Consider the following 27,781-nt stretch of genomic DNA (forward strand, 5'->3'; position numbering starts at 1 on the left):
ACAGTTAAAAAGGAATAGGGGTATGCAGCTCCTTCCCTTCTTCCAATAAGGAAGACTTTCTCCCTTTTTCTAACCATATAGCCTCACAAGGCAGCCAGCAACCATAAGCAGGGGAGATGCTCATTCTTTGCTGAGGAGAGGGGAACTGGCATTTTTGGGTACTTCTACACGGTTAAATTAAAGAAGGGAAAGAGCAGCCTGGACACCTGGGCCTTCCATTAACCATATTGTTTAGATCACTTCCCAGCTTGCTCTCAAGGCTCTAGCTAAGTCTCCAAGGTAACATTAAGAACAGATTGTTGCAGGGATTGCTCCCAGAAGGTAGCATGCCTTGTGACACCATGCAGTTTGGCTTCTCTGGCATTATCCCAACAGGCTTTGCAGCCCCAAACATTCTCACAGAACCCCATGTCTCCAACCCCAGTGCACAACACATAGTCTTGGTTAAAAAAAAAAAAAAAAAATCTAGTGAGCTGCAACACAGCCCTTGTGTTATTTCAGGTATTTTGAATACTAAAAATAAACCCTAAAAACACAATTACTTCTGTCTAAGGCCACAGTGTGCCTAGGAAATACTGAAAGCCACCTCCAGCGTAGTGTAAACATGGCCCATCGAGAGGAACCAGCCCTGAGCAGCAACGATACAAGCCAGGCTGAGCCTGTTGACCCTGGGGATAATGATTTCTCCCTAGACTACTTCTGTTTATCAACATAGATATAGCCTTTGTAACACTTTCTGAATGGGCAACCATTAGAAACCATCGACAAGTGACTAACCTGGCTTAGAAAAGGAGGTCACTGTATCCCAAATAACCTCTTCCCTGTCCACTTTGTGAAAAGAATGGAAAAAATCTGAAAAAGGGAAAAAAGAGTGAATGGCGTGAGACAGAGAAGCTGAAGGAAAAGGCAAAGAGAGAGATCTGGAAGGGGCAGAGCCTCACTGTTCTCATGTGGTTGTGTTCCTCAACTGATGAGCAACAGGCTCCTGGGCTGGGACCTGAGCTGTCCCAGCTGAGGCCACCAAGCAATTACTGGCTCCTAACTACACCTGCCATCACCCTGCTGCCAGCCCTAACTCTATTTAAAGCAGCCCCACACAGGGGAAATGCTTTTGTGCTGTGCATCTCAGTCTGGTTTGAATGTTCCTCTGGTTTGTATCCTGTGTGCTTGGCTGCTTTCTGTTTAACCTCGTGTCACTGGTGTGTGTACCTTGATCTAAGTTTCAACATTAACTATTGGGCTGGCTTGTTGCACCTTAGTCTCTTATATTCTGTGTTATTTCAAATAAGTAGTTTTTGCCTAAAAAAAACTTTAGGAAATTTCTGATATTGACTTCTGTGAATCCTTGTAGAAGTTAACTTCAGGGTACCTAGAGAGTGAGTGCTGGAAAGGATTGCTTAAATCATGAGGTTTCCCCTTGGTCCTGGGTTTGGAGAACTGGCTCTCTCATCTGAGCAGAGGTCCTAAGCAGGCAGTGCCTTTCTGGAAACCAAGCATAAAGGCAAAAGATGGAGCCTCTACTTCATGCCGTAGTGATCCTAATAAAGCACAGGTGTTTCAGCTTGAGCATTTAAGTCAAGCTTTGAGCACCTCCTGCTCAAAACTTACTAGCTAGGTTAGTCACCATGCCTGTGTAGAGTTAATGGAACAAGTTGTGCTTTAGTTATGTTTGATGGCTAAGAAAGCTTATTGTGTAGTGTGAAGGAGGAGGGGAGTGGGGCAAGTGGGTAAAGGGCTAGAAGCTTGGGCAATGGAGAGCCTTTGACTCAGAGGGACCAACAGAGCTTTGCTTGCTCATCCTATCAAAATGGCATGAAAAAGGGGAAATTGTTACTCGTTACAAGTATGTAGGGAAAAGAGCCCTGAAGGAGACAGGCTATAAGGTAAGGCTGATGCTATGAGTAGGAAGTTAGATGTTGTCTAACCTCTAGTTTAACATCTGAGTAGCCTTGCAATCAGAGGAACTGTGAGCAGTGACAACCTAGTCCTAAAAGGGAGCTTGATAAGTGTATGAGAGGTATTGTGTGAGATGATGCATGGGGTTGGACAGCACGTCCTGGACGTTCTCTGTTGGCTCAAGTTCCCTGAGCAGCCAAAGATCATGCCAGAGGTGGCTGTGTACTAAGAGTTTTGGTGCGTGAGGAAAAGGAGTCGTCTTCCCATCCTGACTTCGGAATCTAGATTGTAAAGGTAAACTGAGGCTTGGAGAGATTGAAACTAACTGCACTAATTCAGATCTCTGAAGAAATGTGTACTGACATTCACAAGGCTTAAGTACTACATTTGAGGGCCTCTTACCAAGCATTTAAAAATGAGTCTTATGACTGACTTCAAGGTAAGACTCCTGCCAGCTCCCCTCTTGCGCAGGGAGACAGCAAATAACCAGTTACTGCTGGGCATTGACAGAAAAAACAAACAATACATTGCTTTGTAATAGCTGCTGTGTATGAAATCATTATGTTAACTTATAAAATCAATGTCTATATATTGTTATGCTATTCATTAAACTGTGGAGTGCATAAACAGTAGTTTCACAACCCTGAATGCCTGCTCCATTCTCTTTTATTCAAATACAAGATCCACCTCTTTAATCCCATAATTCATCAACTTTGTTACACTTAAGACATTGACTTTTCCATCAAGCATAAGAAAGTGAATTACTCATCCCTTATGCAGCTGTGTGCTTTTACATCAGCTCCTCTCCCCTTAGAAAAGTGTACTTGGTTGTATCTAAGATAATTGAGAGCTCAAAGCTGGGTTGCTTCAATCTAGGGTTGAGCATTAACCTTTTCTGCACTGCAAAGCAGTTGCAAGGAGGCTGTGCTACTTGCATACCTACTCAGAAAGTGCAAAACAGGAGCAGATGCTGTCTGGAGCAGAAAGCAACCCAGGGAGTCCAGGAGTATGTCAGACTTCGGATAGAATGACAGCCAAAGGTGAGACCTTGGGGACTGTTTTACAACTGATTATTTTCAGGGATTTTATTTCCCGTTATAAAAGTTAGGGAGTTTAGTCCTAGCCAAGCAGTTAATTTTCAGTTATTGGTTGTATGACTGCTTTTCTCAGTAAGTCCAACAGTGTAATGTATTGCCGGCTGAGCAAACAAAAATACAATATCCAGAAGAGCTGAGACAGTGCCCTTGCATCAGTCAGTAAATCATGATGCAAGACTTGCGCTAAATAGATAAGTTTCTTGTACAGGCCAGGGATGAGAGATGGAACTTGCTATATGCCAGAAATACTTGCCCATGTGGAGGGATGTGCCTTGCTCCTTGCTGTCTGGCCACGGGATATCCCCATCCTCCGTGGTGCTTCTCAGCGCACCTCCCTGCACACGAAATGTGGATTAAGCAGGACCTGCAGCACAAATGCACTGGCTCGAGCACAGCAGTGGGAGGTGGCTTAGTGAGGAGAGCTGCACAGCACTACTAGCCCAGGCACTACAGTTGTCCTTGCTGCAGATGACACTCCAAATACGAAAGCAAAGGATGCAGACTTAAAAATATCCTTTTCTCAGATACCATCTATCTTGGAAGGCATTTGTCCTTTAATCATGGCTTGCATTAACAAATATGAGTTATCAGCTTGCTTTTCCTCACTTCATTTCTTGGCAAAGGGTAAACTACAGGGCTTTGCATCTTCCAGGGCATTTACTCTGCCACGTCAAGGAAGAGAAAGCAATGTGCTACTGAATGAGTTGTCTGACGTACTGCCCTTGGACTCCTCAAAGACATTCAGTGGTGCGCAACACCCTGTTATAGCCATACCTGACAACAAAATGACAGAATGTGAGTGCTTGTCAAAAAAAAAAAGCGGTCATATAAAAAAAAAATCACAGGTTTTGTGTGAAGGGTACATCTCTGGGGAAAAAGCTTCCTTTTGGTGCAAGACATCTTGAAGTCTTTAAGTAGCAATGTCTTCACTATCTGCATTGGGAGGCTTTGAACTCCAGATGTTGCTACAGGATCCCTTTGCCCAACTAGGAGCTTCTGCACCTAGTAAATCCCAACTTTCTCCTTAAAAACAGTTGGGAGTTTTGGAATGTACATATTACATTGCATTTCCTGCCAAAAGTGCAGACTTTAAGCTGGGCTTCAAAAGCCAATCCTCTGCAAGTACTCTCCTTTTCTCGGTGCTTATTTTATCTTTTCTTAGTGTTCTGAGTTTTTACCTGAATGCATTTTGTTTATCTTCATAAAAGGCAGTTTACATAAATGGTCCTGTTTCATCCATTGCTATGGTACCCATCAGGGAGATCAATAAATGAAGCAAATTTTACTAGAAATAAGGAGGCCAAGGAAAAAAATGTAGGTGAGTTTTGTAGTATCATTCACTCAGATAATGGTAGTCTGCAGTAATGTAGGCAAGAACAACAATATCGATTTGTAATCCATTATGAACCAAGGTGATAGCTTTGTTGCATGGTCTTGTTTTCATTTTTTAAGACTTCCCAGTGGCTTTTAGTACTTTACATCTTCATTAAGGATTTTAAAAGCAAAGATCTTTGCTTACATTTATAATACTTTCCCAGTGCTGTGATGAAGCACAGTCACTTGCTAATGGATTTCTGAATGCCATTTTCATTATAATATTTTTATAAGACCCCTCTCTTCCTCTATTATTACATTTGCTTTTGTAAAATGGTTGAGACTGCTCATCATGTACTTTAGGTCCTTTAAATATTGTTCCTGTTTACCATTATGGGAGAGAGTTGGTGTTTTATTTATATAAGAATAAAGCCATAATCCAGTTTGTATTTGGCAGCTAAGTGCGTTTATGCAGCACCTACATTTATTCCCAGGACGGATAATAGGTCATCCTACTTCAGTATGAATCAGTCATGCAGTTAACTTTGAACTATATACACGTAATATTGGCTGAAGCATTAGTCAATGCAGTCTTTATATTTGTAAGTGTCCAGGGATTTCATAATGCCATAAAAGTAAACTCGGCGGCATAAGATAAGTGGTGTTATTTAGGGGAGATAAAGTATCGACAGCTTGACCATCTCAAGCATGACTGTGTCATCTGTCTATGAGTGAAGGGGAAGGGAGGATGAAGCGCTGCAGTGTCCCTGCCCGTGCACAGACACCTGCTAAGAGGTGGCTCCTGTTCAGAGCAGCTCCTGACGGCTGGGGCGGCATGCAGTTGTCTCAGTTAAGGGAGATGCGGTTCGCTCCCTGTCCCCAGGCGGGAAGGTCTCACACTCAGACCTCCCTGCCACTCTGGAGGCCTTGGTTCAGAAACCACCCTTTATTTAACGAATTGGCCCATAGGCCTGACTCCAGTCCAGCAAGACTCCACCAGCCCAAAAGCCTTTCCTGGGGCTGCTTTGCCCCAGCCTCTTCAGGCAGCCCTGCAGCTTGTGGGATGGGAGCTGAGCGCCCAAACCTCCCTGATCCCTGTAACGGCCAGGAGGTGGGAACACCACCTCCACTGCTGCTGGCGGCTCGGCGAGGAAATGTTTGATGACTTCTTGGCGGCTCCTCCAAGGCACCCACTACCCTTCTCTTCACTTGAAAATACGGCATTAGATTCTCTCCTGATCTATATAAAAACAAAGTGGGAAGGCAATTGTTCTGGTTATAACACTAATATTTCAACAGCAAGCTCTCTGCCACAGTCCTCTATTGCAGTCATCTTTCTTGATTTAAATTCGTGGAAGGTAGAGCTGACTCTTGTTCTCTGGATATAGTTCTCCAAGTTGATGTCAATAGAGATGCACTTGTACTTCAAGTAATAATCTAAAATGAATGTGGTTCCTGGCTGCCCAGAATACTGAGCAACCCTATGAAGCAATGGTTCAGAACAACTGTTGTAAATACCAGTAATGTTAAGATACAGAGTGTTATTACAGAGCTTTTGCGATATATTTTTACTAGTGTTTTTCAGTTATTCCTGCCCTAGTATGTCAACAAGCTGACTTAGTGGCTCAGGATTTGCTCCAATGGGTAGAAGTCAAGGAAAGAAAAGCAATTCTTGAGCTTGAGGAGCGTTATATTCTGCCTTAATGCATCTTTCAGCTGATCTGTCAGAAATATTTCAGACCTATTAATCCTGCAAATCTTCTTTCAGTTCATCTGTATGATTTGTGCTGATAGCTCTCCTCTCTCGGAGCAATGGTAACAATGCTTTATAGAATTCCTGCATAGTTAAAAGCAGATGCTACCCTTACGAGGGTGATGAATCCCACATGTTGAATGTGCCAAAGCAAGGACAAAAGCCCAGAGCCTTGAGCTCAAGGGCTGCTGATAGGCAAAAGGAGATGGAAAAACAGCAAGAGAGGCTGTCTAATGGCAGCCCTTCCTTTCTACCTGTCTCTGTTTGCGTTATCTATTGAAGCTGATTCTTTTTTGGGGGGTGGGGATGGAGGTGTTTAACTGGTATACTGTCTCCAGGAGTTTTTATGGCAGCTAGGATGATGAGCATAGGGTTCAGCTAGAGCTGGTTAAATGCCTTTGCAATGCAAACTGAATACAATGTCGAGCAATTCCAGACAGGGAATTCCTGTCCCAGCTCCAAAGGCTGGGTGGTGGCTGTCATGAGCAGAATGAACCTGGAACTTGAAGGGACCTGGAAAATACCCAAACAGTGCAATGTTTCAATGTTTTTGATCTAGCAGGTGAAAGAAATGAGGAGGGCAGAAAGGCAGGGGGAGACAAAGTACACCCTAGAAGGCTGATCCTTCCCGTGTAAATATTGCCCAGCCGGTTGAATTCTCATTCCTACTGTGATCTGATCTGGTCTTTTGTTTGATATTTCCACTCCCTTCCCCCGCTCCTTCTTCATACATTTCTGTCCAACTTGTACTACTTGACCATTTGTAGACAGCTTGAGGTTGATGCAGTCCCACTGAGGCAGTTGGCTTCATCCTAGACATCAGAGAACTAGAAAGCACTGGGTATTTTGAAGATATTTTCCTCCTGTGTTCTTGATGGGAGGATGATTTTCTGATGTTTGACAAAAGCCAGTTGGTTTTAAACCTGGAAATCAAGGCTAAGATACATTTCAAAAGCATTACTGAAATACTCCAGAGAGTATCTCAGACCAGAGACAAAGACAGTAGAGCATTAGAAACAGCAGAGCTAGAAAATTTGTATTTACTGAAAGTGTGGCTGGCTTTTAGTAGCTCTGACGTGTGGGCATGTGCTCTGCTGAGAGAGGAGACTGAAATTCAAACTGTTCATCTTTAGGTTCAGACTGGGTCAAGATTTATTTGCTGATGTAAATAGCTTCCAGAAAGAGACAGAAAGGTGTTTGCATCTGTCAGTACTGGTAAATTGAATAAATGAGTTGTGGGTGGAATCATTTATAGTGTTTTTTGACTGCAGTCCATTGTTCTTCAGCAGAAAGAGTAAGAATAGAGACTAAATCACCATCGGTGCATGCCAAGGACTTTATCAGGCCTGGACGGTCTTGAGACTCATTACTAACCGGTGCTTATGCCAGAGCCAGAACTGGAGGAGATCTCATAGACTTGCAGTGCCAGCTCTCCCCAGACACGCAGCAATTCTCAGCTCCGCAATCTGCCCTTGTTTCCAGACTCTCCTGCCAATGGATTTGGTCAGAGGATCTGCCCTTACTTCCATAAAACATAGCTGGTTCTTTTATAAAAGTTAAATGTGATTTACGACAGGGTAGAACAGCCTGTTCAGATGAGCTAGGCAAGCTGGACCGTGTCCCACGCAATACACAATTTCCCATGTTTTTTAACTAACTACACCAGAATGCCTTCTTTACCAGTTCAATAAGCACATGCTAGTTAAACAGACATAATTCTTGAGGCACTGTAGGAAGTAAAAATGTAAAAGTATTTTGTTTGCCAAGCATTTGTTCCAAAGAAATCTGCTGTTCAATACAGACTGCCTGCTCCTGCCTCTTCTGCTGCCTCCAGAGCGGCTCAGAGGTGTGTGCATGTGTTCAGCAGGGGGGAGAGTGGTTTCTTCAAAAGCTGCTGTGGCCGTAGGTCAGTTCGTTTGGTGTGGGGATCCAGAGCCAGGACGGAAGTGTTGGTGTGACATTTTTGCTACAAAGCCATGCTATACCTATTTCAACAGCTAGTCTGCAAACATCTTGGAGCTGGTGGCATTGCACAAACCATAGGGATGACTCTCCTTCCTGCCTCAGTAGTCTCACATGAGCAGTGCCATGGGCGACCTGATTTCAGTGGCAGCAGAAAACAAAGTGGCTCCGCATCTTCTTCTCTCTGGAGGGGATGGAGCTGCTCAGACTTGCAGCTGTAATCCCATCATGAGACAGGAATGCGTGTTACAGCAGCCTGAGCTAATAGTGGGGTTAATGCCCCCTTCGCGCGTTCCTTTTTCCCTTCCTTCCTCTCGCACCTGCTGTTGTAAATTCCTGCTCCAGCAAAGAATTGTCAAGATTAGAGCCTTTGTTTAGAGCACTCAGACCCAAATCTTTTCTTTCCAAAGTTGAGCGCCTAACTTGCCATCCTCAAAAGGGTGATTATTTTGTGTTTGTCTTATAATACCACCTAGAGGCCTGAGCTGACTTTGGGTTGATAAACACTCAGCTTTTTCTGAAAATCACAGTCTTTAAGGATTTTTTTTTAACTGGATGTCCCAGGAAGATGAGTCACACAGGAGTTGTGATGTTTTCTTCCCAGCAGACATCAGAGTGGTTTCATGAGTATTACTGAGCTGTGCAAACTTCTCAGAATAGGGATTGCTTTTTCTGCAGTGGTAACTTTGCAAGCATTCTGGTCCAGATGTGAGTTAATTCAAAAATAAGAGGGAACATGGCTGTTGCACTGCTCTGGCTACTCTTCCTGCATGGTTCAGAGTCAAAGACCTTGGGATGGCAATCTACCTGAGTATTGAGTTTGAGGGTATCTCATGTAAGTGTCAGAAAAATCTAAATGCACAATGAAAATGAGCTGAAGTGGTGGATCAAGATGTACAGAAGAGTATGGAGCACTCTTCTAGAGAGTACTCTTGCAGGGTATCCAGCAGCAGAAAGTGGGCCCATTTCCTACCATACCCTGGGGAGGCACCTGTTTAGCTGATGCTGTGGTTTCAGCGCTCAAATGCAGCTCTTTCACATCAGGACAATGTGGTGCCATGCCCAGGCTCAAGTGGCTCTTGTAGAAATGAGCTTCCTTCTGGTATTTCTCCTTAATGTGCTAGGAAGCAGGACAGATTTTCTGTAAGCAGCGAGGAATGGCGCTCTCTTACTCTACCTGTGATTTCTCGAGCTGGCATGCTTTGCTTTGAAAAGTGAGAGAATAACGGTACCACCTGATTTACTCTAAGGTCTTGTTTCTAATACGCACGCACAACTGCTTACCACCAAGAGGAAAGAAATTTTTACATTGCGCCATAAACCTAGGCCTAAAATTAGACCTTAACTCCCTGTATTCCAGAAAAAAATAATCTACGTTCAGTGTAGAAAATGGAATTAAATTGTTAACAAACAATATCAAGGCTTAACTACCTCTAACAGGCTCTGGTGTTTAGTTGTACAGCTTTCAGCTCCTGCAAGAAGATGGGGAGCGCTACTATTAATAGACAATTAACAGTAGGTGATCACATGCCCAGGACCGCATCCTGAAGTGTACAGATAAGGTAAGACAAGCCAGGCTTGCTCTGGGAACAATCCTGCAAGTGCTTCACAGTTGGGTCATGCTTCATGTGCTATTTCTGGATGCTGTTTCCTGAGTTTTAGCACATTAAAAGCTAGGGGGAGGAGGGACAGGAGGCAGGTAGGAATAGTCTTGAGCTTTCCCCCAACGTGAGTGATCACTGAGGATGAATTTTTCAGAGCTGGTGTCTGGAGGGGTTGGTAGCGAGAGGAGGGGGCTCACTGCAGTGTGGACACCCCACCGGAGGTGATGGAGACACTTTGCCAGTGGGCTCCATCATCAGCTGTGGAGCCAGGGAGGAATCTGATGCTCGGAAATAATGGGATCCACTCCAGCTGGGCAATGGGTCCCAGTACTCCAGACCCCACTGACCCTCTTTGACCCCCAGGTCACCTGTTTTCCCAGCTGCTCTCCCGTCCTCTTTCCACACCGTTCTCTGTGACTCCCACCCACTCCACCTCCTCCTTCTCACCGCAGCCCCAGTGTATGCCATCTCCTCTCGCCATGCCCCCCCTCATCCTCCTGAGGCCAAAAGGCTGTCGCTGCCCATCTCCAGGTTGCTCCAGCTGAGGTGGTGCAGAGGCCACCCTCTCCAGGGTGCCCCTGCCCGAGCCTTCTGCTTTGGCAAAGCCAAAGCCAAGAGGTCTCCTGGCCACCACAGGGATCCCTGGCTGGGTTTTTAGAGCTGCTACAAGGTGATGAGGTGCTACAGCTTCCCAACCTAGTGGCAATAAGTTCTTTTGTTCGGGTTCTTTTTTTCTTAAGGTGCTCAAGATCAGTGGCAGTGTAACTGCTAAAACAATCCCCAAATTTGGCTTCAGCCAGAAACTTCCCACTGAATTCTTTAGTCCATGTCATTACATTTTTGGCAATGCTATAAGCAAAAGCAAACCAGTCCTTATAATGGCATGTATGTGACACTAGATCTGCTTTACAGTTAGTCTGAAACCTCTTACAGTAGGTACAGAAATGTTTTCCCATGCATTTGTATATAAACACATAGTGCTGTAACTTTGTAGGGAGTATCCAAAATTAGTCAATTATAGTTTGGGGTTTTTTTTAAATTGTTCTGTGGCCCTCTAATTGAGGACAGCCTTCTTTTAAAGACATGTTCACATACACCACCCACCAACCAAACCTTTTTCAGTGTCTGTAGCCTTTGGTATTACATAGGAGATCATTCACTGAATGGTTTAAAGGCTGTTTTTTGTCAATTTTCAGCAGCAATTAGCACAGCCCATCAGTGTTGACACCTTGGGATTGAGGCCTTAAATGAAAACAACCAAGGAAAGAAACATTGCCTCTTCAGTTTCTTTATTGAAGTGTAACGTTTTTAAGATCAAAGCTAACCTATTCTGTGTGAAATCCTCCACTGAATTTCAGCTCAGGAACGCAAAAGCAGGGTTATTATTTTATTTTTTTAAGTGTATCAGCTGGATTTCTGCACATCTTTAAGTGGCTTATACTGCAGAACAGTCTGATCTCCTGCATTGGCACCTTTTCTCCAATGTTTTGTCGAGCGCTGCCGTACGCAGCCTGGGGTGATTCAGAGTTTAATACTTGGTCCCTCACCTACGGAGGCGCAGGAGCGGTGGGAAGGGCAGCCTCGACAAGCCACGGCACGAGCGCTGCAGCGGGCAGCGCAGGTAGCATCACTGCACGCTGCCTGCAACCAGCCATTCCGGTGGGCTGCGCGATGCCAGATGCACAGTGACACGCACAAGGAGCGTCGGCTGAACGTCTGATCCCCAGAGTGCGCTCACTAGCTCTTCCCCGAGCTGAAACACGGGCTCAGAAATACTGCTTGGGTCACGTTTTGCATATGCATTTTCTCTAAGTGTTTTTGTCTTATCAAGAGATGCTTTGTATAGCCAATGCAAATTACGTATCCATCTTCCTCCAGGAACAGAAGGAGAAAATAACAGAATAAGGGATTGGTTGTTTGCTTTGGCTCCAAGCACAAAGTGTAAGTGCCTACCATAGCAATGTGAAGCGGATTTTAATATTTCCTGTTGTTTAGCAGATAATCAACAATGGCAAATGTTGTTGTTTCACGTACAAGGCAGCGTGGGGACCTGATTAAAGTAGGAGATGAAGACATCTTAGACGATGGCAGTGGAAAGCTCTGCTGTAAACATCGAACTAGACACTCAAAGTAGCTTAAGCCTTACTTAGCTAACAGCTTTTCAGTCCCTGCTGAGCCGGGATGTGGCTCAGAGGCCACAGCTACAAGTCTGAACGAGACAGTGAAGTCAAAAGTGTCCAGCACAAATCAGATCACAAGCACCTCATTCGGAGTATCTTGGCTGAATGCATTTGGTGGGGAATAATACAAGATGGCTATGCTGAAGGCTGCACTGGCACTGCTACGTTATTCAGATGAGTGGCTTGCAGAATTTCTCAGCTCCTTTCTACCTTTTATCCTTGGGAATAGTGTTCTCGATTAACCTTTTGGCTTATTAATGCTCATCATTATCCAAATTGCTTTTTGTCTTTCAGTTATTGCTGCCTCTTCTTGTAGGCGGTGTTCATAAGAACTTCTTCCAGGGAGAGAAAAATGATGATTAACCCTTTGTTTGCCTTTCCATCTTATCTTGATTTTAATAAGATATGAAAGGTAAAAATCTGAGACATCTGTTGTTTCTTTCAGCCATTTCCACAGAGACATTAGATAGCATTTCAAGCCCTCAGCTGACAAAACAACTCACCTTGTGAGAACACTCTAATTTATTAGATTATTACATTGCACTAGTTTAGTACAATGTAGTGAATAGTTTTTTCTCTGACTTCGATTTTTTTCCATTAAAGCAGTATTTCCACACAGTTTTATGCTATTTTATTATATATGAATAAGCATATGCCTGATATTTGGAATGTGAAGGAAGTGAGTTAAAAAGAATACAATTAATCCCCAAAATAATCTTCTGATTGGACTCAGATGTGGTTAATGCATGATTCGCCATCTACTTTAACTAGCAAGCCTTAAGGTAGAATCAGTATACAAAGAAAAAACACTGGCAGGGTAAGAATACGATACACACTTCTTCTAGCAATAGAAATAGCGAGAAGATGATATATGCTACTTCTGGCGATAGAAACAGTATGTATTCTCATCTAAGGAATAGAGTGAACTTCACTTTGTTAAAATTTTAAAGCCAAGGTGGTTACTAAAACCTAATTTTAGTGTGGCAAGCAGGATTTTCACCCTCAATGTTCACTCTAAGGAGTTCGTGTATGGCCTGTTTTGCTAGGGAAGACACAGTGGAGTGGTCTGTTGGCTAAAATGCTCCACGGGGGGCTGGCTGGGTGATCACTGGTGGATTTGCTGCTCCGTGAGGTTCTTCTCTGTTTTCACTGTGATTCTCAGTTTCCTACTCTTGTGGGAACTTGCAAAAACCTATTGCTGTACATTTTAAAAGGCCACACAACACTGAGAAGCTACAGGGCAAACCCTGGCTCCAGCAGACCCTTGCAGCAAGTTCACTGGGGTGGCCAAGGGCTCGCAGGAATGAGTTGCTCTGTGTAGGCTCCAAGAGGAGGTTGCGGATGCCCCGTCCCTGGAAGTGTTTAAGACCAGGTTGGATGAGGCTTTGGGCAACCTGGTCTAGTGGAGGGTGTCCCTGCCTGCAGCAGGGGGGCTGGAACTAGATGATCTTTGAGGTCCCTTCCAACCCAAACCATTCTATGATTCAAGAGCAGACAGTTCTCTTAAATGTTAAGAAATGCTTTGGGCCAAATTCAGTTCCAGTAAAACTCCACTGTGAACAGTTTTTTCTCTCTCCTGAACAGCCCTTTATGAACTTCTTGGCATTTCCAGTGCAAGGTTCATTACACAATTTCTTTATCTCTGTTTATAGTATTGCCAGTAACAGCATTGAGTGAGCTGTAGGAGCTGCCCTCTGGTACAGCAGATCAGCAAAATGAAGAGCGTTGCAAGGGATACATTTCTTTGGTACCTGATGACGAACAGTTGGGCAAGTGGGAGAAAGTTTGCCTGATATTTTTATGGAAGTAAATTTGTTTACTCCTTGGTCCCTTTAGTTCTGCCTTGTTGAAGGACTTCCAGAAATGCTGAGAATACTTATGGCAGCTTTGAGCTTTGCCTCTGTCCTGAAATTCTTACAAAACCCCCAGGTTTCTACTGGCATGAATTGATAGAGCTCCACAGCACACAATAATGCCATGGTGATTTTTATCAGCAAAATACCTGGCATAATTATCTTAGTGTAGCAAGTGTGGTCAAGTGGTGTAATGTAATCCAACACCTTCTAAAGAATGCACGTGACAGCTTTGTTTTGCAAGAAGGGAGTAGAAGGGCTTGTTGGAAGGAGAGCCCAAATGCCCTTTAATTCAAGGAACTAGCATCTGACCCTAATTATGTAGTGAAAATGGAGGTAGTGCAAGCACCAGAAAATGGACAAGTCTGCAACAGGAACAAAAGCATCAACTGCTGTTGAGCTGTATGCAAAGTTCAACTGAGAGAGAGACAGACAGACAAAGTAGCTCCAGTTGCACATAAATACTTGATGGAAAGTGTGTTGAGGAAGCAGGGCACTGGGTTATTTCTCATAAGCTGCAAAATTGCTTAATATAAATGAATTGAATTGCCTTCTTGTAGAAATTAATTATGAAGGCAACTTTACAGAGCAGCGTAATAAAGACGTAGGCAAAATAAGTGGCATTGAATTCAAAAGCTATGCATAATGAATGGTCTATTAACATGCCTATGATCAGTACCAAGAGACCTTGACTGTTGTATAGTAACATACTTAAGTTTCTAACTAACTGATTTTATTATTTGGTTTGACATGATGTTAGTTGTTTATCTAAGAACAAGGTCTAAAGTAGCACTGTGAGCTCCAGGAATAACTTACCAAGGAATAACTTTTTGTATTCGGTGACACCTCATTAGATTGCAGTGTGTTCTTTCCCTAAGATTTCTCCTATGATAAACATCAGTCCACGCTAAAATCTGATTACGTCCATGTTTCATAATGAAATTATGAGCACAGAGATACTTGATCCTACATGGCTAAGATTTATTTTTTTCACCCAATCTGATAGATCATCCCTTCTTCCTGGGGGTGGGGTGGGGGAAGGCTTCTCTACTATTGTCATTTATCATCACGTAACACATTGTAATTGGTTTAAGATATCAGAGTAGGGACTATTGGGAGTAAATGCTGTTAAAGTATTTGCAGACGAGCAATACACAGACCAGATACCTGTTAACAGGCAATTTGTGAAATTTCCAGAGTGCTGATAAGATTGTGTGGAGTAACTTATTTTGTAGTGGGGAACATCAGATTCTGTTTCAGGCAGATATGTTCACATGCAGTCTTACCAGTTCATCTCTCCTCTTTGCAGAATACCATAGAAGAGAGAACATCTGACCAGAAGCATCAGTGGAGGGACAGTGTCTTTCACAGACTGGTTGAGGTTGGAAGGAACACCTGGGAACATCTTGTCTAACCTACCTGCTCAAGCAGGGCCATCTAGAGCCGGTTGCCCATGACCATGTCCAGACAGCTTTTGAGTATCTCCAAGGATGACCTCTCTAGGTAACCTGTGCCAGTGCTTGGTCACCATCACAGTGAAAAAGTGTTTCCTGATGTTCAGAGGAAATCTCTTGTGCTCCAGTTTGTGTCTCGTCCTGTCACTGGGCACCACTGGAAAGAGCCTGGCTCCATCCTCTTTGCACCCTCCCATCAGGTATTTATATACACTGAGATCCCCCCAAGTCTTCTCCTCTCTGGGCTGAACAGTCCCAGCTCTCTCAGCCTTCCCTCTACATGAGGCACTCCGGTCCCTCAATCATCTTAGAGGCCCTTTGCTGAACTCTCTCTTTTATATGTAAAAAAAGACTTTAACATTTAAGAATCAATATTTGGTACACAATTTTCCATCTGAAGCCAAGGGAATTGAATTGGGAACTGTAAGAGGGGACTACCAGCTCTTGGGCCACAGAGCTGTTACTGGCAGAGCTACTGGTAAGTTTGTGTTTTTAATGACTCAGGTCACCAGTGTAACATCTGCAGCAAAAAACCCCCATGTTACAACTGCTTTAAAGTAGTGATGTGGTGCCTCAGCCAGGAACCTGTTGCTTCCTTCAAACTGGACAAAACAAGTCTCGGATGTTCTATGTGATCACAGTAACGTGTTTTCTAAGGAGAAACAGGATGCTTGAAAATGTTTCTTGCAAGGACATTGCTGTACAGATCCTCTCCTGTGCTGTGGCAGCCCATTTTATCCAAAGAGCTACAGAATAAACCAGAGCAGAATCCCAGAGGACCACATATAAGCCACTGCAACAACTAGTGAATCACTGCCTCCCCAGTTTGCCACTGGTGAAACAGGGTCCCCTGCCTCAGGAAAGAGGTCTGGAGAGTGACTCAGCTTCCAGCTTTCCAAGAGCATGATATTTGTCCCTGCCAGGCTGGAAGCAAAGGAGATCTCGCATATTGCTGATAGGAACATAGTGAATCACTTCTGAGCTATTTGTTATCTCTAAATATGTGTCCTTGCATGTGTTGGCAGGTGTTCACGTCTCAGCAGGTGAAACCCACCACCCGTCTGTGCTTGCAGACAGAGGAAGTACCTATTTCAACCAGATTATATGAGGTGAGCATTCATAAAGTATGATGTACTGCTATGAAGGGCGGGTAGATATAATTTGCCTAGTTATATTTTATAGTTGCAAATTTAATATGCAGGGTTGTTAATTATGGTATAATTGAAGCATTTTAAAATGCCATGCTAAATACTTAATCTTCTTCTGATTTATCCTCCAATCAGTTTGTGCCTTTTTTTTGTGTGCGGATAGACATGTTTGCCATCCGAGATGGGGATAACTAGCAAAGATCATGCCAGTGTCTCTAATCAAATGGTTAAGTTTTTCAAATGAATCCATATTATCTGAGTTTTTTATTTTTAATCATACTTATACTCCAGTTTGAATGTGTGTTGATTAGTTACTTGTCATCTTAGGGAAACAAGAAATGCCCATATTTACCCAGATATATTATGCTAGTCATTATTCAGCACTGATTGGTTTGATGGAAAAATATACATTACCTCAGCAGATAAGATGCTTAGTCTTATTCATCGTGTTAATTATATACTCAAATAGCTATTGCCATTTCATTTTTTTGGTGTTTATTAATAGTTGTTTATCTGTGCAGTGATTATGTAGTTTATTCTTCCTTACCCTGCTTCCCCCCTCCCCCCCAAAAATATGTCTGCTCTGCAAGTGGTAAACATCTGGCTGTAGTCATGCCCTGAGGGTAACTTCAGCCTGTGGTCACAGTTGTTTCCACAAGGTAGCTCTCTCCTCAACACGAGGATGATGAATCCTCAAGAGTGAATTTAGGGTTTGCAGGGACTGATGGATGCCGCTCCTTCTCTCCCAGCCGGAGGAGGTCTACTGCTCCCTTTTTTGCCAGTTGTTGTTGTTTGAGATGTTGGGGGTTTATTTATGAAGGAGAGGTAAGATTGTCTTTGTGTCCATTAAAAGGTCCGAGTCATTTTTAGCCCAAATGAGGAATAGGAATATGCACATTACAGCAGCTACACCAGATTTCTGATTGTAGTATCTATTTGATAAGGCACCACACTCTTCAATTCTGCATGTACAAGTATGTGCAGTGTTCTGTTAAATAGCTAATTTATGAGAAAAAAATTTCCATAAGGATGAATAGATAAGATTCACAATCTACTGTCTCTAGATGATTCCAGGCCAAAATCACTCATTCACATTATAAATGTTTCCAATTTCTAGCTCTTCACTCTAAATTCTATAAATTTAAGAGTTATGTGAATAATCACTAGCATTTGCTTCAGTTTGTCATTCTGTGATATTTTCAACTTGCAGAGTCCATCTGTGTGAATACTCATCAAAGTCCAACAAAGTATGTTCTTAACCATGCAAAAAAATTGCAAAAATGATATGCAAGCTAATTATCAGTAAGATTCTGCACAGGTACAACAGTCTGAGTTACACACACGTGTTGGGAAACTGTTCATGTTCATCAGCTTCAAGCATTAGTGAAAACAACAGGAGGTGTCCAACATCTTACTAAGATCTATCCCAAGGGAAGACAAAGAAAGTTAAACCTCTCTATTTTTCTTCACCTTCCATTTTTTATATAATTAGCCTATGTTATACAGTTTTTGGCTACTGTGAAATTGAGAATATCAGTCAGGTTCTCATATTGCAGCTCTGAGTTCTTTGTTACTTACTTTTCTCTTACTTTTTGATATGGCCCCAACTGCAGGCTTCCCTTCATGCTGCCTGCTATGAACATCTTTTGTTAATGAACGTCTCCAGAGAGAGACAAAACCTGATAGTAACAGGAAGAAATGATGAACAATGAAGGTCCCAAACTATCTTGTAATTAGGAGAGTTCATGTACGGTCACAAAAGAAATTGCCCCTCTGGGAATGGCATCATCATTTCAGAAGTACCTGGCTCGTTGGCACTGCCTCTCCTATTCTCTCTGGATATGAATGTAAGATCTGCTGTGTTCTTAGAGCAGCAGGATCAGGGACAGGCTTGTGACCAGTGTTTGCAAGAGTTTGAGGCTCTCTTGCTTATCAGCTGCTCTTTCACTTGCATATTGGCACCAACTCTCCCGGAAATCCTATGGAAGGACTGACCGTACGAGTGCAGTGTGGCTGAACTCGACCTTGTGGGCAGCTGCCAGCAGAGAGAGGCAGTGCACAGAGCCGGAGAGGCTCTGGAAGGACAGCAGCCACGTTTTGTTCGAAAGATAACACCTGGAGCTGCTGCCCTCCACTACTGTTGCTCAGGGACGCTGCTCTGGACGCTGTGCCTAGGTTGTGACCCTTCATTTATCGGTGGCTCTCTCCATTTGCTCAACAAGCTGTGGAGATGTGGCCATAACCCATTTCCATGGGTGAGCCTGCACAGCCCTGTACACGGCTTGGGAGCAACAGACGCAAAGAATAAATCTGTCCTGCTGCAAGAAGAACAACAACAACAAAGGGGTTTGAACAAATGTGTCAGAGTGTTATTTCCAATAAAGCTGATAAACATAATCATCTGTGAACAACAGGGTGGGAGCAGAGATATGGGAAAACTGAATCATCCCTCAAAACACAGGACTCTGCAAATCCTTCCAAGTGTCTGGTTTGGATTACGATGCCGAGAGATTCAGCAGGGAAGAGGTACTGCTGTTCAGCTCTAGTTTTCCCTCCCATCCTTCTCAGAGCTTAGTCAGAGACCATCACCAGCTCCTGGGTATATGTAGACCTGCCCGGAGATATGAAATTGCCTGCAAAGAGTTGGAAAGGTGGCAGGGGAGACTTCTTGTGAAGTTAGCCTTGGTGATGGGAACTGGAGGCAGAGAGGAGTGGGAGAAGTACATAAGTCTCCCCTCTTACAGTTTAAACCCTGCGCTAATTCTCCAACCCAATGGTTACTGAGGACAGCTTACTAACAGCTTTGTGATAGTCCTTAACTGATATCGAGACCTTCATTATTTTTTCCCTGCAGGAAAGAATCCCCCCAAAACCACCCTTTTTTCTTCTCGCAGGCCCAGGTTAGGTTTAGAACTGATTGCTCTCATCACAGGCTCTCTGCAGACTCTCCCTGGCAGGTCTGTGTTTCTACTTGACGCATGGTAGTAGGAACTGGCATGCTATTCTGCCTGATGTCTCACTAGAGTCAAGCACAGCAGGAATAAACCACAGTGTGTCTTATGTACTTATTTATATTCCAGATTTTGTCTTTTTTCACAGCCACATATTACCTTAATTTATTCAAGCTTCCAGAAAAGATGCACTTATTTTACTAAAGAAAAGCAACACTTGCTTAACAATTGATTAATATCTTTGAGGAATAATGTTGTAGTGGCACCCACCCTACTATTGCAACCAAAGGGGTCTGCAACAAGGACATGCTTGTTTTAAATTCTTACTTTTTAAGGTATTGTAAACTTGATGTAGGTCTAAGAGAAGAATAATGATAAGAACAATGATGAAGCCGCAATATAGAAATTATGGAAGGGAATTCTTCTGACAGAGCCATAACACTTTAATTTGAATAAATAAATAAATGGAAGAATCAGTTTACTGTCTGCAGATATCAAAGAGATTTTATGCCCTGTTCTGGCTGTGTACAACAGACAAAACATTGTTGCAAGATGAAGATGTCCAGTGTCTTGGCACGGTGCAGGGATAAGCAATTCTACAATGACTCCTTTTTTTGCAAATTCTGCTATTGTGCTGCATGAAAGAAATTGGTTTGGAAATGGAGGAGGGTGATACCAGCAATGGGAAGAGGAGCTTGGAATGAGACCTGCGGCTGAAGGGAAGCCAACAGGCAGCCCAAGAAAGGACGCTAAAAACACTGGCAAAACTGCTTGATTTAAAGTGGGGGCTATTCAAAACCAAGGTCAGCTCAGAACTCTGAGGACCTAAATAAGACCTCTGTGTTCCTTCAAATGGAGGCATTTACTGATGTGTGACTTTATTTGTAGTTTTTATGTTCAACTTTTGGTTACAGACACAGATTCCGGTTGACACTTTTCCAGTAGGCTGAAAAGCTCTCAGGTATTGAGGATTTTCTCCTGTAAATTTACATAATCAAATAATTTGTTTCCTTTTTGCTCAATTAAAAAGATCGAGGGTTTGAGGTCTCTCATTACAAAGCACTCTTCTCAAAACTTAGGTCATTTTTTTTCTCTTGTGCTTTCTCTGTAAATGCCTCTGTACCATCTTTTGAAGAACTGGATACAGTAACTTTATTTTGGTCTTGTCAATGTCATAGAAGAATTTTTTTACCTGCCGTCACTGTACATCCCATTCTTTTGCTGCAATACCTTACTTGCAACACATATGTAATTACTTGCACTTTGCCTCCCACTTCCTCTACAGAGCCTTCGTTTTCCAAGATAATTTCCCATTATTTGCATATGACTCCACCTCTAGGAGCGTGAATTTATAACTTTGCCTTTGGTACAGTTAAATGCATTTTGTGCTGACTAGTTCAAAATAAGCTGACTAGCTTATGAAACTTCCCTGTGTGACCTCCTTTGCCTTGCACGAGCATACCACGCTTATGAGACACCAGTATAGCTCACACGGGTCTCCTGGTTTCTTTCCAGGATGCTACGCATGTTGTTAACTACTTCTGGGACAGATAATACTGTAAAGCATCAGTATGGAATCTCTTCACGTTTTAAAGGTTTACTAGGTCAAGACAAGAAGACTACAGGATGCAGCCTGGGAGGAAGGAGGCAGGAGGACTCAGCAACTCTTTGTAGCGAGGTCTTCTTCCTTTCCTTCCCAGGTATTTCTAACTAATGTTGCCATGTGTGCATCAATATTGTGTTTTCTGACCTGCCTGCCATGGTGAACGATGTGTGTTCGCCAAAGAAGGAGGGATGGAGGTGTATGAATTGCCCACGCAAATCTGAAGATAGCTGCCCCTCAGCTGACCGCTACTGAAGCTCAGCAAAAACCAGAGGCAGAAACAAATTCTGCAGTGCACTCGGTGTCACTCTGGATAAGCTGGGTAAGGTAACCATTTTAATAGAAAGATCATCACTGGATCCCCTCCTTTTCCACACAGGGATTGTCAGAGAAGAGCAGAGAGAACTGTGTTCTTCTGAGATGAACATAGCGGGGTCCAAAGTTGCAATTAAGTGCCAGACACTGGAACTGGCACACAGTTGTTTCCCTCCAATCCTCACAAACAGTAATGCAATCCTACAGTTCTTTTTTTTTTTCTCTTTTCTTTTTTTAACCTGTTAGTTTTCTTCATACCACGGTACTCAAACAGCAGGTTTATGGCCTCCCACCACTCCTCTGGGCAGTGCATGTATCCTAAGTGGAAAGCTGCCCTATGCAAACCGTGCAAAAGGGCTTATTAAAAATGCACGCACTCACAGGCGTGCAGGAGCTGTGCGGAACGGCTTCTTCCCGGCTCATGGGGTCCCCGTGGGAGACCCCTACCCGGGCGGCTGGTGAGAAGGGCCTTCACGGCCCGTCTGTGCCTGCGTGAGGGCGGCCGGAGTGCTGACCACGCCAACGGGGTTACTAGGGCACCCGTCTCCTCTGACCGGTGGTCTCTTGGTGCTTTTCTTCTGCTCCTACCCCCTCGTTAACAACCAGAGCAGCCCTCCGAGGCCCTGCCCGGCCTGGGGAGCGGGCGGGGTGTGACAGGAGCCCCGAGTCCGCGTGTGTGCGGGCTGCGTGTGAGCCTGCCAGCCGGTGCCTGCCCGCGGGCTGAGGTGCCGCCGTGCCCGCACCCTCGCACATGCTCACTGGGGCGCCGCGGGAGTCTGGGCATGTGCAGAGCGGGCCGGGCCGCTCGCCGCGCCCGCCGCGCCCCGGGGCTCCGGCCGCCGCCGCCCGCCCGCTGCCAGGTGAAGCCGCGCTAGGTGAGGCGGAGCGGGGCAGTCGCTGGCCGGCGGCGGCGGGTCAGGATGAACAGCTCCGATGAGGAGAAGCAGCTGGAGCTCCTCGCCAGCCTGAAGGACCAAGGTAGGGGCGGGCGGCGCCGTCGTAGCCGCCTCCGGTGCTGGAGAGAGCGGCTCCCCGTTCTCTGCCGCGGGCCCGGGCTCGGCCGGTGGGAGCGCGGCCGCCGCGGGGCGGCGTGAGGCGGCATGAGGCGAGGACTCCGCGCCCGGTGGCGCAGGGGGCCGGGGCGCGTCAGGGCGGGCGCGGCCTGCGCCTGGGGGGGCGCGGGCGGCTGCGGCCTGGGCGGCCCCCAGCCCCGCGATCGGGTCCCTTCTTGTTCCCAGGCCCCTTTGTCTGTACAGGCAGAGAAAAAAAAAAAAGCCTTAAATAAATCAGGGGAGTGAAACGTTTTGGCTGTGCCCCTTGTCAGTGGTGATTCCAGCTGCCTTGCCTCCCCACAGGTGCTCTTGGCTGAAGCTGGGTGAGCATGGGCGTCGTGGTGGCCGATGGCGGGTTGTGGTGAGGGGGCTGAGGTGCCATAGCACGTGGCTGTCGCTGTTGTCAACCTGAATGTTCCCGCCCGGCATTCAGTCTAACCTGTGTGCTGGTAATGGGTGCACGGCTAACGGCTGGCGTTGAGCCCCCAGCTGACAGCACTGGTGAGCCCGGATGTCTGACCGGCTCCAGGGGGTGAAGTCCATCTGCCTCACTTTTCTCTGTGGAGCTGAGCTTCATGTGGAGTGCCTGGCTGCGCCTAACCCGGCGTTGTGTCCTGTCTCCCGTGCTGCATTGCAGTATCCGATACTAACCCAACCCGTCAAACACTCTCTGTCCCACTCTCCATCAGTGTGTAAACTTCCCGCTGATAGCTTGGGACTTGCCCTGATATGCTGAAAGTTTCTGTAGAGCCTTTGTAGTTCCAGTGTAAATGAAAGGAAGCACTTGTCCTGGGGTAGTTTGGTTCCCTGTGTGAGTCACCCTCGGTGCTTTTGTAGAAAAGTCCAGTGCTTCAGCTTTGTAGATGTTCAGCTTCATGAGTGCGTAGTTTGGCTAGGAAACTAAAACATTGCAATATTTCATCTTCTGCAAGAAGGGACGTGGAAAAGAGTGTGGATGCTCGAAAGGCGGCCCATTTTTAACTTCCCCGGTCAGTCTATCCCTAAATCAGGTTGGTCCAGCAAAGTTTCTACCTTGGTTAAGCAGGTAGGCAACATTTGAAAAACTAGCATTACCAGCCGTTTGAATTGTGGACACGTGCTTGTGAGCGTGCATCAAGTGATCGGCGTGCCTCCTATCTCACAGCTTCATGGGCTGTAGGTGCAGAGTACCAGTGCCGTAATTCACAGCTGCGTTCTCCTGGGAGGAGCTGTCTGGAAAGGGCCTGATGGACAAAGTTGTGTGAAAGAGTGAAATTACAGGGATGTGATCAGTGCCCCTTTTTCTGTCATTCATTCTGACCATAAACATGCTCAGTCACCTTTGCTGTATGGCAGAAGCTTTTCTTAACCAAATTTCACCTGGATATTTATGAACTATTTGTGACCTGCTTTGGCACTTCTTTTTTGATTGTTCCTGTACACTCAAGCATTGTACATTTATGTTTACTAGCTGCACTGGGTAGATTCTGACTTACAAGGATTTCAGTGGGTGCAAAAAATCATTATAATCTTACAGCTGTGTGTTTTGACAATGTACAACCAAAAAATAACGCTAAAATTCTGGTTTTTTGCTGACTGACTGCTTCCCTCCAGTATTGTTGGCTCCAGAGGACTTATCTGTGCCAAAAGGACAGTTGCTAAAATGACAATAATCAGTTGCAAAAACTGCGAGTTTGGGTTATTCTTTGGAGAAATCCTAGCCTCTTGCAATTGGTTAGATGGGGCTTCAGTTCTGAAGTCTGAAAGTCTTCAGCTCCAGTGGGCTGAGTTTCCTTTAATGTCTAATGAAATTTTACAGGACTGCAGGAATTAGTTCAAGGGAAAGTTACTGTAACTTGAGGACTGGCTGTCCCAGATCCACTTAAGCTGTTGAAATAGAAACTGTACTCGGCAGACCCTGTCCTGTGAGGCGCTGTTCTTGGTGATGTTCATTCCCAAACATAGGAGTTGTAGTATGTTGTGAGGCTAACGAATGTTTTTGTAATTGTATGGCTGGTGAGAAAGTTGTTACCTAGTGGAAAACTTTTGAAAATACTCTCCTATATGCTGGTTTGCATCTAAACCAATGCAAAATTATGGTAGCACACAGTAGTTAAATTAGTAATTAAAGTATGTTAACCGACAAGTCTGAGGTGCCCAAAGAGTCCAAGTGGTGAAAAGGTAATGAGATACCTAAAATTATCCTAACAGTAATGACCTAAATATTGTTACTGTGGGCCGGTAAATTTGCTTCCTCTTTATGTACAGTAAGTTTGAATCTGTAGTTTCCCCTTCACTCTTATTGATAACAAAGCAAGACTATTTTAGATACTAGCATCTTTCCTCAAGTGATTTTAGTATACTCTGTTAAACAGAGGCAGCATGAAAAGAGGAGGAAAAAAAAGTCTCTCATTTTTCCTTGTTGCTGCCCACAGGTGTAGATAACAGTATTACTTTGGAAGTAAATGCAGTTGGTGGAAGGATCTGCTGTCTCTGAATATTTGGGGTGATGAGTGTACGTACTTTTCAGGAGTTCTATCTTTATTGCATTCAAAGTGGTGTATAGCTTTGTATTACTGTGACATTATGGTCTGTAGTCAGATTTCTGAAAAAAACCCTTTGATTTGAAGGGGTTTGAGAGAACATTTGTTCAGTAGCCCTTGTTTGCTTTCTCTTTCAATACATGTTTTTGTAGTCTTGAGAAACTTGCCTGACACCAGGTAACTAAGCTGGCTGAGAAGTGATGTGAAAGGTAGAGGGGAAGGCAAATAGCAGCATACGTGGCTGATTGCTTTCACAATTCAACTGCTGCTTAGGCTTTCCCTAAACAAGGTCAGTAGATTGAACCTGAGGCAGGTGTTTCATAGCTGTCTGTTCAGTTCTCAGTGGCAGCTGTGACACTGACTGGTGTCTGGGCAAATTCACTTGGCTGTTTGGCAGAGCTTTGAATGGTGACAAGGACACTGAAGCTGTCTGTGTGCAAGATACGCTTATCTTTCACCCATGCTGAATTTTCCAAGTCCTGTGTGTTAGACTCAGATACCCGATACTGATCATTCTTCAGCTTGCTCCATTACCAAGTTTAAGGTGAGCATCATGAAGAAACACGATCTCCGTATTGATCATATTTAGGACTTAATAGTATTGTTTGAGTTTTAATCTTGTAAATAGCTTTCTGAGAGGATTTGGTTAGATAAAGCAGATCCACTGTAAATATTAGTATTACCTAACTGTACTCTATGTGATATTTTCGGCAGTGCATGTTTCTGTTCAACTGGCCCTTATAATTTCCGTGGGTAAGACTTAAAACTGAAACAAAACAAAATCAGGTGAGCAAAACCTTGTGTTACTAATGATTGGTTGTAGAACCTGAGGAACCGTAGCAAACTAACAACTGCATCATAACAGCGGTTGGTTACCTGCCTGGAAGGTTGCCTTGTTTGTCTTTGGTTTTATTGGCACTGCTGGTACTTTGCCCTTAAAGATAGAGTTGTCTTCCGCTGTGTCACTTCTTTGTTCAGTTGAAAACAGGATTCAGCAACCAAAACATCTGGAGTTATAAAGTAGGTAAAAATACACTTCAGCTGCCACTGTCAGGGTCACATTTCTGGTCACTTTGCTAAATTGCTGTGCTTAACAACTACTGTTAACTACACATATACTAAACATGTCTATATTGCCTGGATTTTCTTCACCAGTTTTAAAGGTCTTATCTTGCTCTGTGTTGGCTGGATTTCATGAAGTGTGATGATTTCCAGTCTTTAGTCTCAAGCACTGTGGCTCTGTATAATTTTTTTTTTAAGATCTATTTGATGTCTTAAAAAAAAAAAGTGCCGGAAAGTTTGAATAAGGGAATACCATATATCTTCTAAGGAACAGACTGCCAATCTGACAGCAATATCTCAGAGCAGTACTTTTAAAATATATGCTATTGACAAGCTCTTAATATGGTTTGACAAATATATTCTTCTTTGTGGCAGAGTGGTAATTTCTATGGCCAGAGGAATTTCTTTGTTTAGGGTATGTTTATGTTGGTGTTCATACACAGCAGTCACCATTCCCCAGCAGAACCCATCCTGCTTGAGTGCTTTCTTCATTTATTAGAGTTTAAAAGTGTTTCCTGCTTCAGTTTCTTGTTTTTCAGACACTTGTGAAGGCAAATCTTTCGGTGTGAGCTTACTGGTTCGGCTTTATCAGGCTGTGGTGTGTTTAATTTCCCTGTCCATTTTCCAGAAAGCTTTAAAACTGCAGGATGCAAATTTGAGGTCTCATTAAAAAAATTCTTTGTCCACACTTTTACAGATTTGAGTCAAATCAAAGCATGTGGGAGCACCGGTGCAGCATCTGACTTACAGTATTTGTACTTAGTGCTTACCCTTATATCCTTACACACACATGATTTTTATTTGTTTATTTTTTTAAAAAGAACTATTTGGTAATTGAATCTTGTAAGTATCAGCTAGTGCAACTGATGTGTGACCAAAAGCTTGGTTTGGCCATATAAGCTTTAGGCCTCATGTATATATTATAACTGACTCAAGATTTGGAGTCATTGTAAAGTAACAGGTATAATGCCATCACATGCATTCATCTTTACACAAGCCCATAAGGGCTTATTCCTTGGCTCCATCTCTCTTTCCTGGAGGCCTACGATATTGTAAAAATGCCGCTCAGGCATCGGTTTGAAGTAGCTGGCACGTGGCTGATACTGCTGACGCCACGCCGCGTCCCATTGAGATAGAGATTGCCTGGGTTTAGTGGAAGGAATCTTTGAGCCTAAAATGGGGAACAAGAGAAAAATTGAGCCCTTTTGACTTTTGTTTATACTCTTGACAGCAATTAACAGCTCTTGTGCATGCTTTGCTTGTAGGGAGACCATTGCTATTTGAGAAATGGTCTGTGCAACAGACTTGGCCTGACTCTTCCTATTCCAGGTACACTGGGATGAGGAGGGTGGTGGCAACAGTCCCAATAAAGCTTCTGGTGCAGTGTTGCTGTCAGGGGTAATTCTCTCTCTAGAGTTACATCCGTACCTGCAAAAAGCCAGGTGTTAATTTACTTCTACCAGCAAAACCTGGCTTCATTACATTAGCTTGTTTCATCCTGACCAAAGGACTTCTTATACTGTAAGCTCTTTCTCTTGCCTTTACCAGTAAAGACATGCCTGGTCCGTAGTCTAGAAGAATAAGTAGTGGAATGACACTTGCTTTCCTTGACAGCTCTGCTTACTTTCTGATTAAATAAGTAGGGTTGAAATGCTGAAGCGGCATTACCCATTAATTTGGCATGGAAGGGCTCTCAATCTACTTGAAGGCCACACTGTTTTACAATATAAATGCTAAAGTAAATGCATGTAGCATATTTAAGGTTGTTTTTTTTAATTTGTATTATTTTAATACACAACTGTAGAAAAGAGGTTGATGAATTTTTTAATAAAAAGGGTAAGAAGAGTCTCACCACCTCACTCTGCATAAATGAAGGTGTCTTTTCTGTTGTTCACTATGAATTATAGTCATTACATACTTTTACCCTTATGACCTTTTTTTACTAATAAGTGCTTTTTAGCCATAATAAGTATCTAATATATAAAACATCTAATTTAGATAATACATATCTTCTG

At 43.9% G+C, this 27,781-nt stretch overlaps 1 protein-coding gene across 1 annotated transcript in view; it reads left to right on the forward strand.

The window, feature by feature from the left end:
- The first annotated feature begins 21,874 nt into the window (after positions 1 to 21,874).
- The window catches only part of SHTN1 (shootin 1), a 67,075-nt gene continuing 61,168 nt past the window's right edge, over positions 21,875 to 27,781 (forward strand). The window contains exon 1 of the mRNA XM_054832472.1: positions 21,875 to 22,108. Coding sequence (XP_054688447.1) covers positions 22,051 to 22,108 — 58 coding nt within the window. The 5' untranslated portion in view covers positions 21,875 to 22,050. The remainder of the gene's footprint in view (positions 22,109 to 27,781) is intronic.

Source organism: Grus americana, chromosome 7 (assembly GCF_028858705.1).
Source record: "Grus americana isolate bGruAme1 chromosome 7, bGruAme1.mat, whole genome shotgun sequence".
NCBI lineage: Eukaryota > Metazoa > Chordata > Aves > Gruiformes > Gruidae > Grus > Grus americana.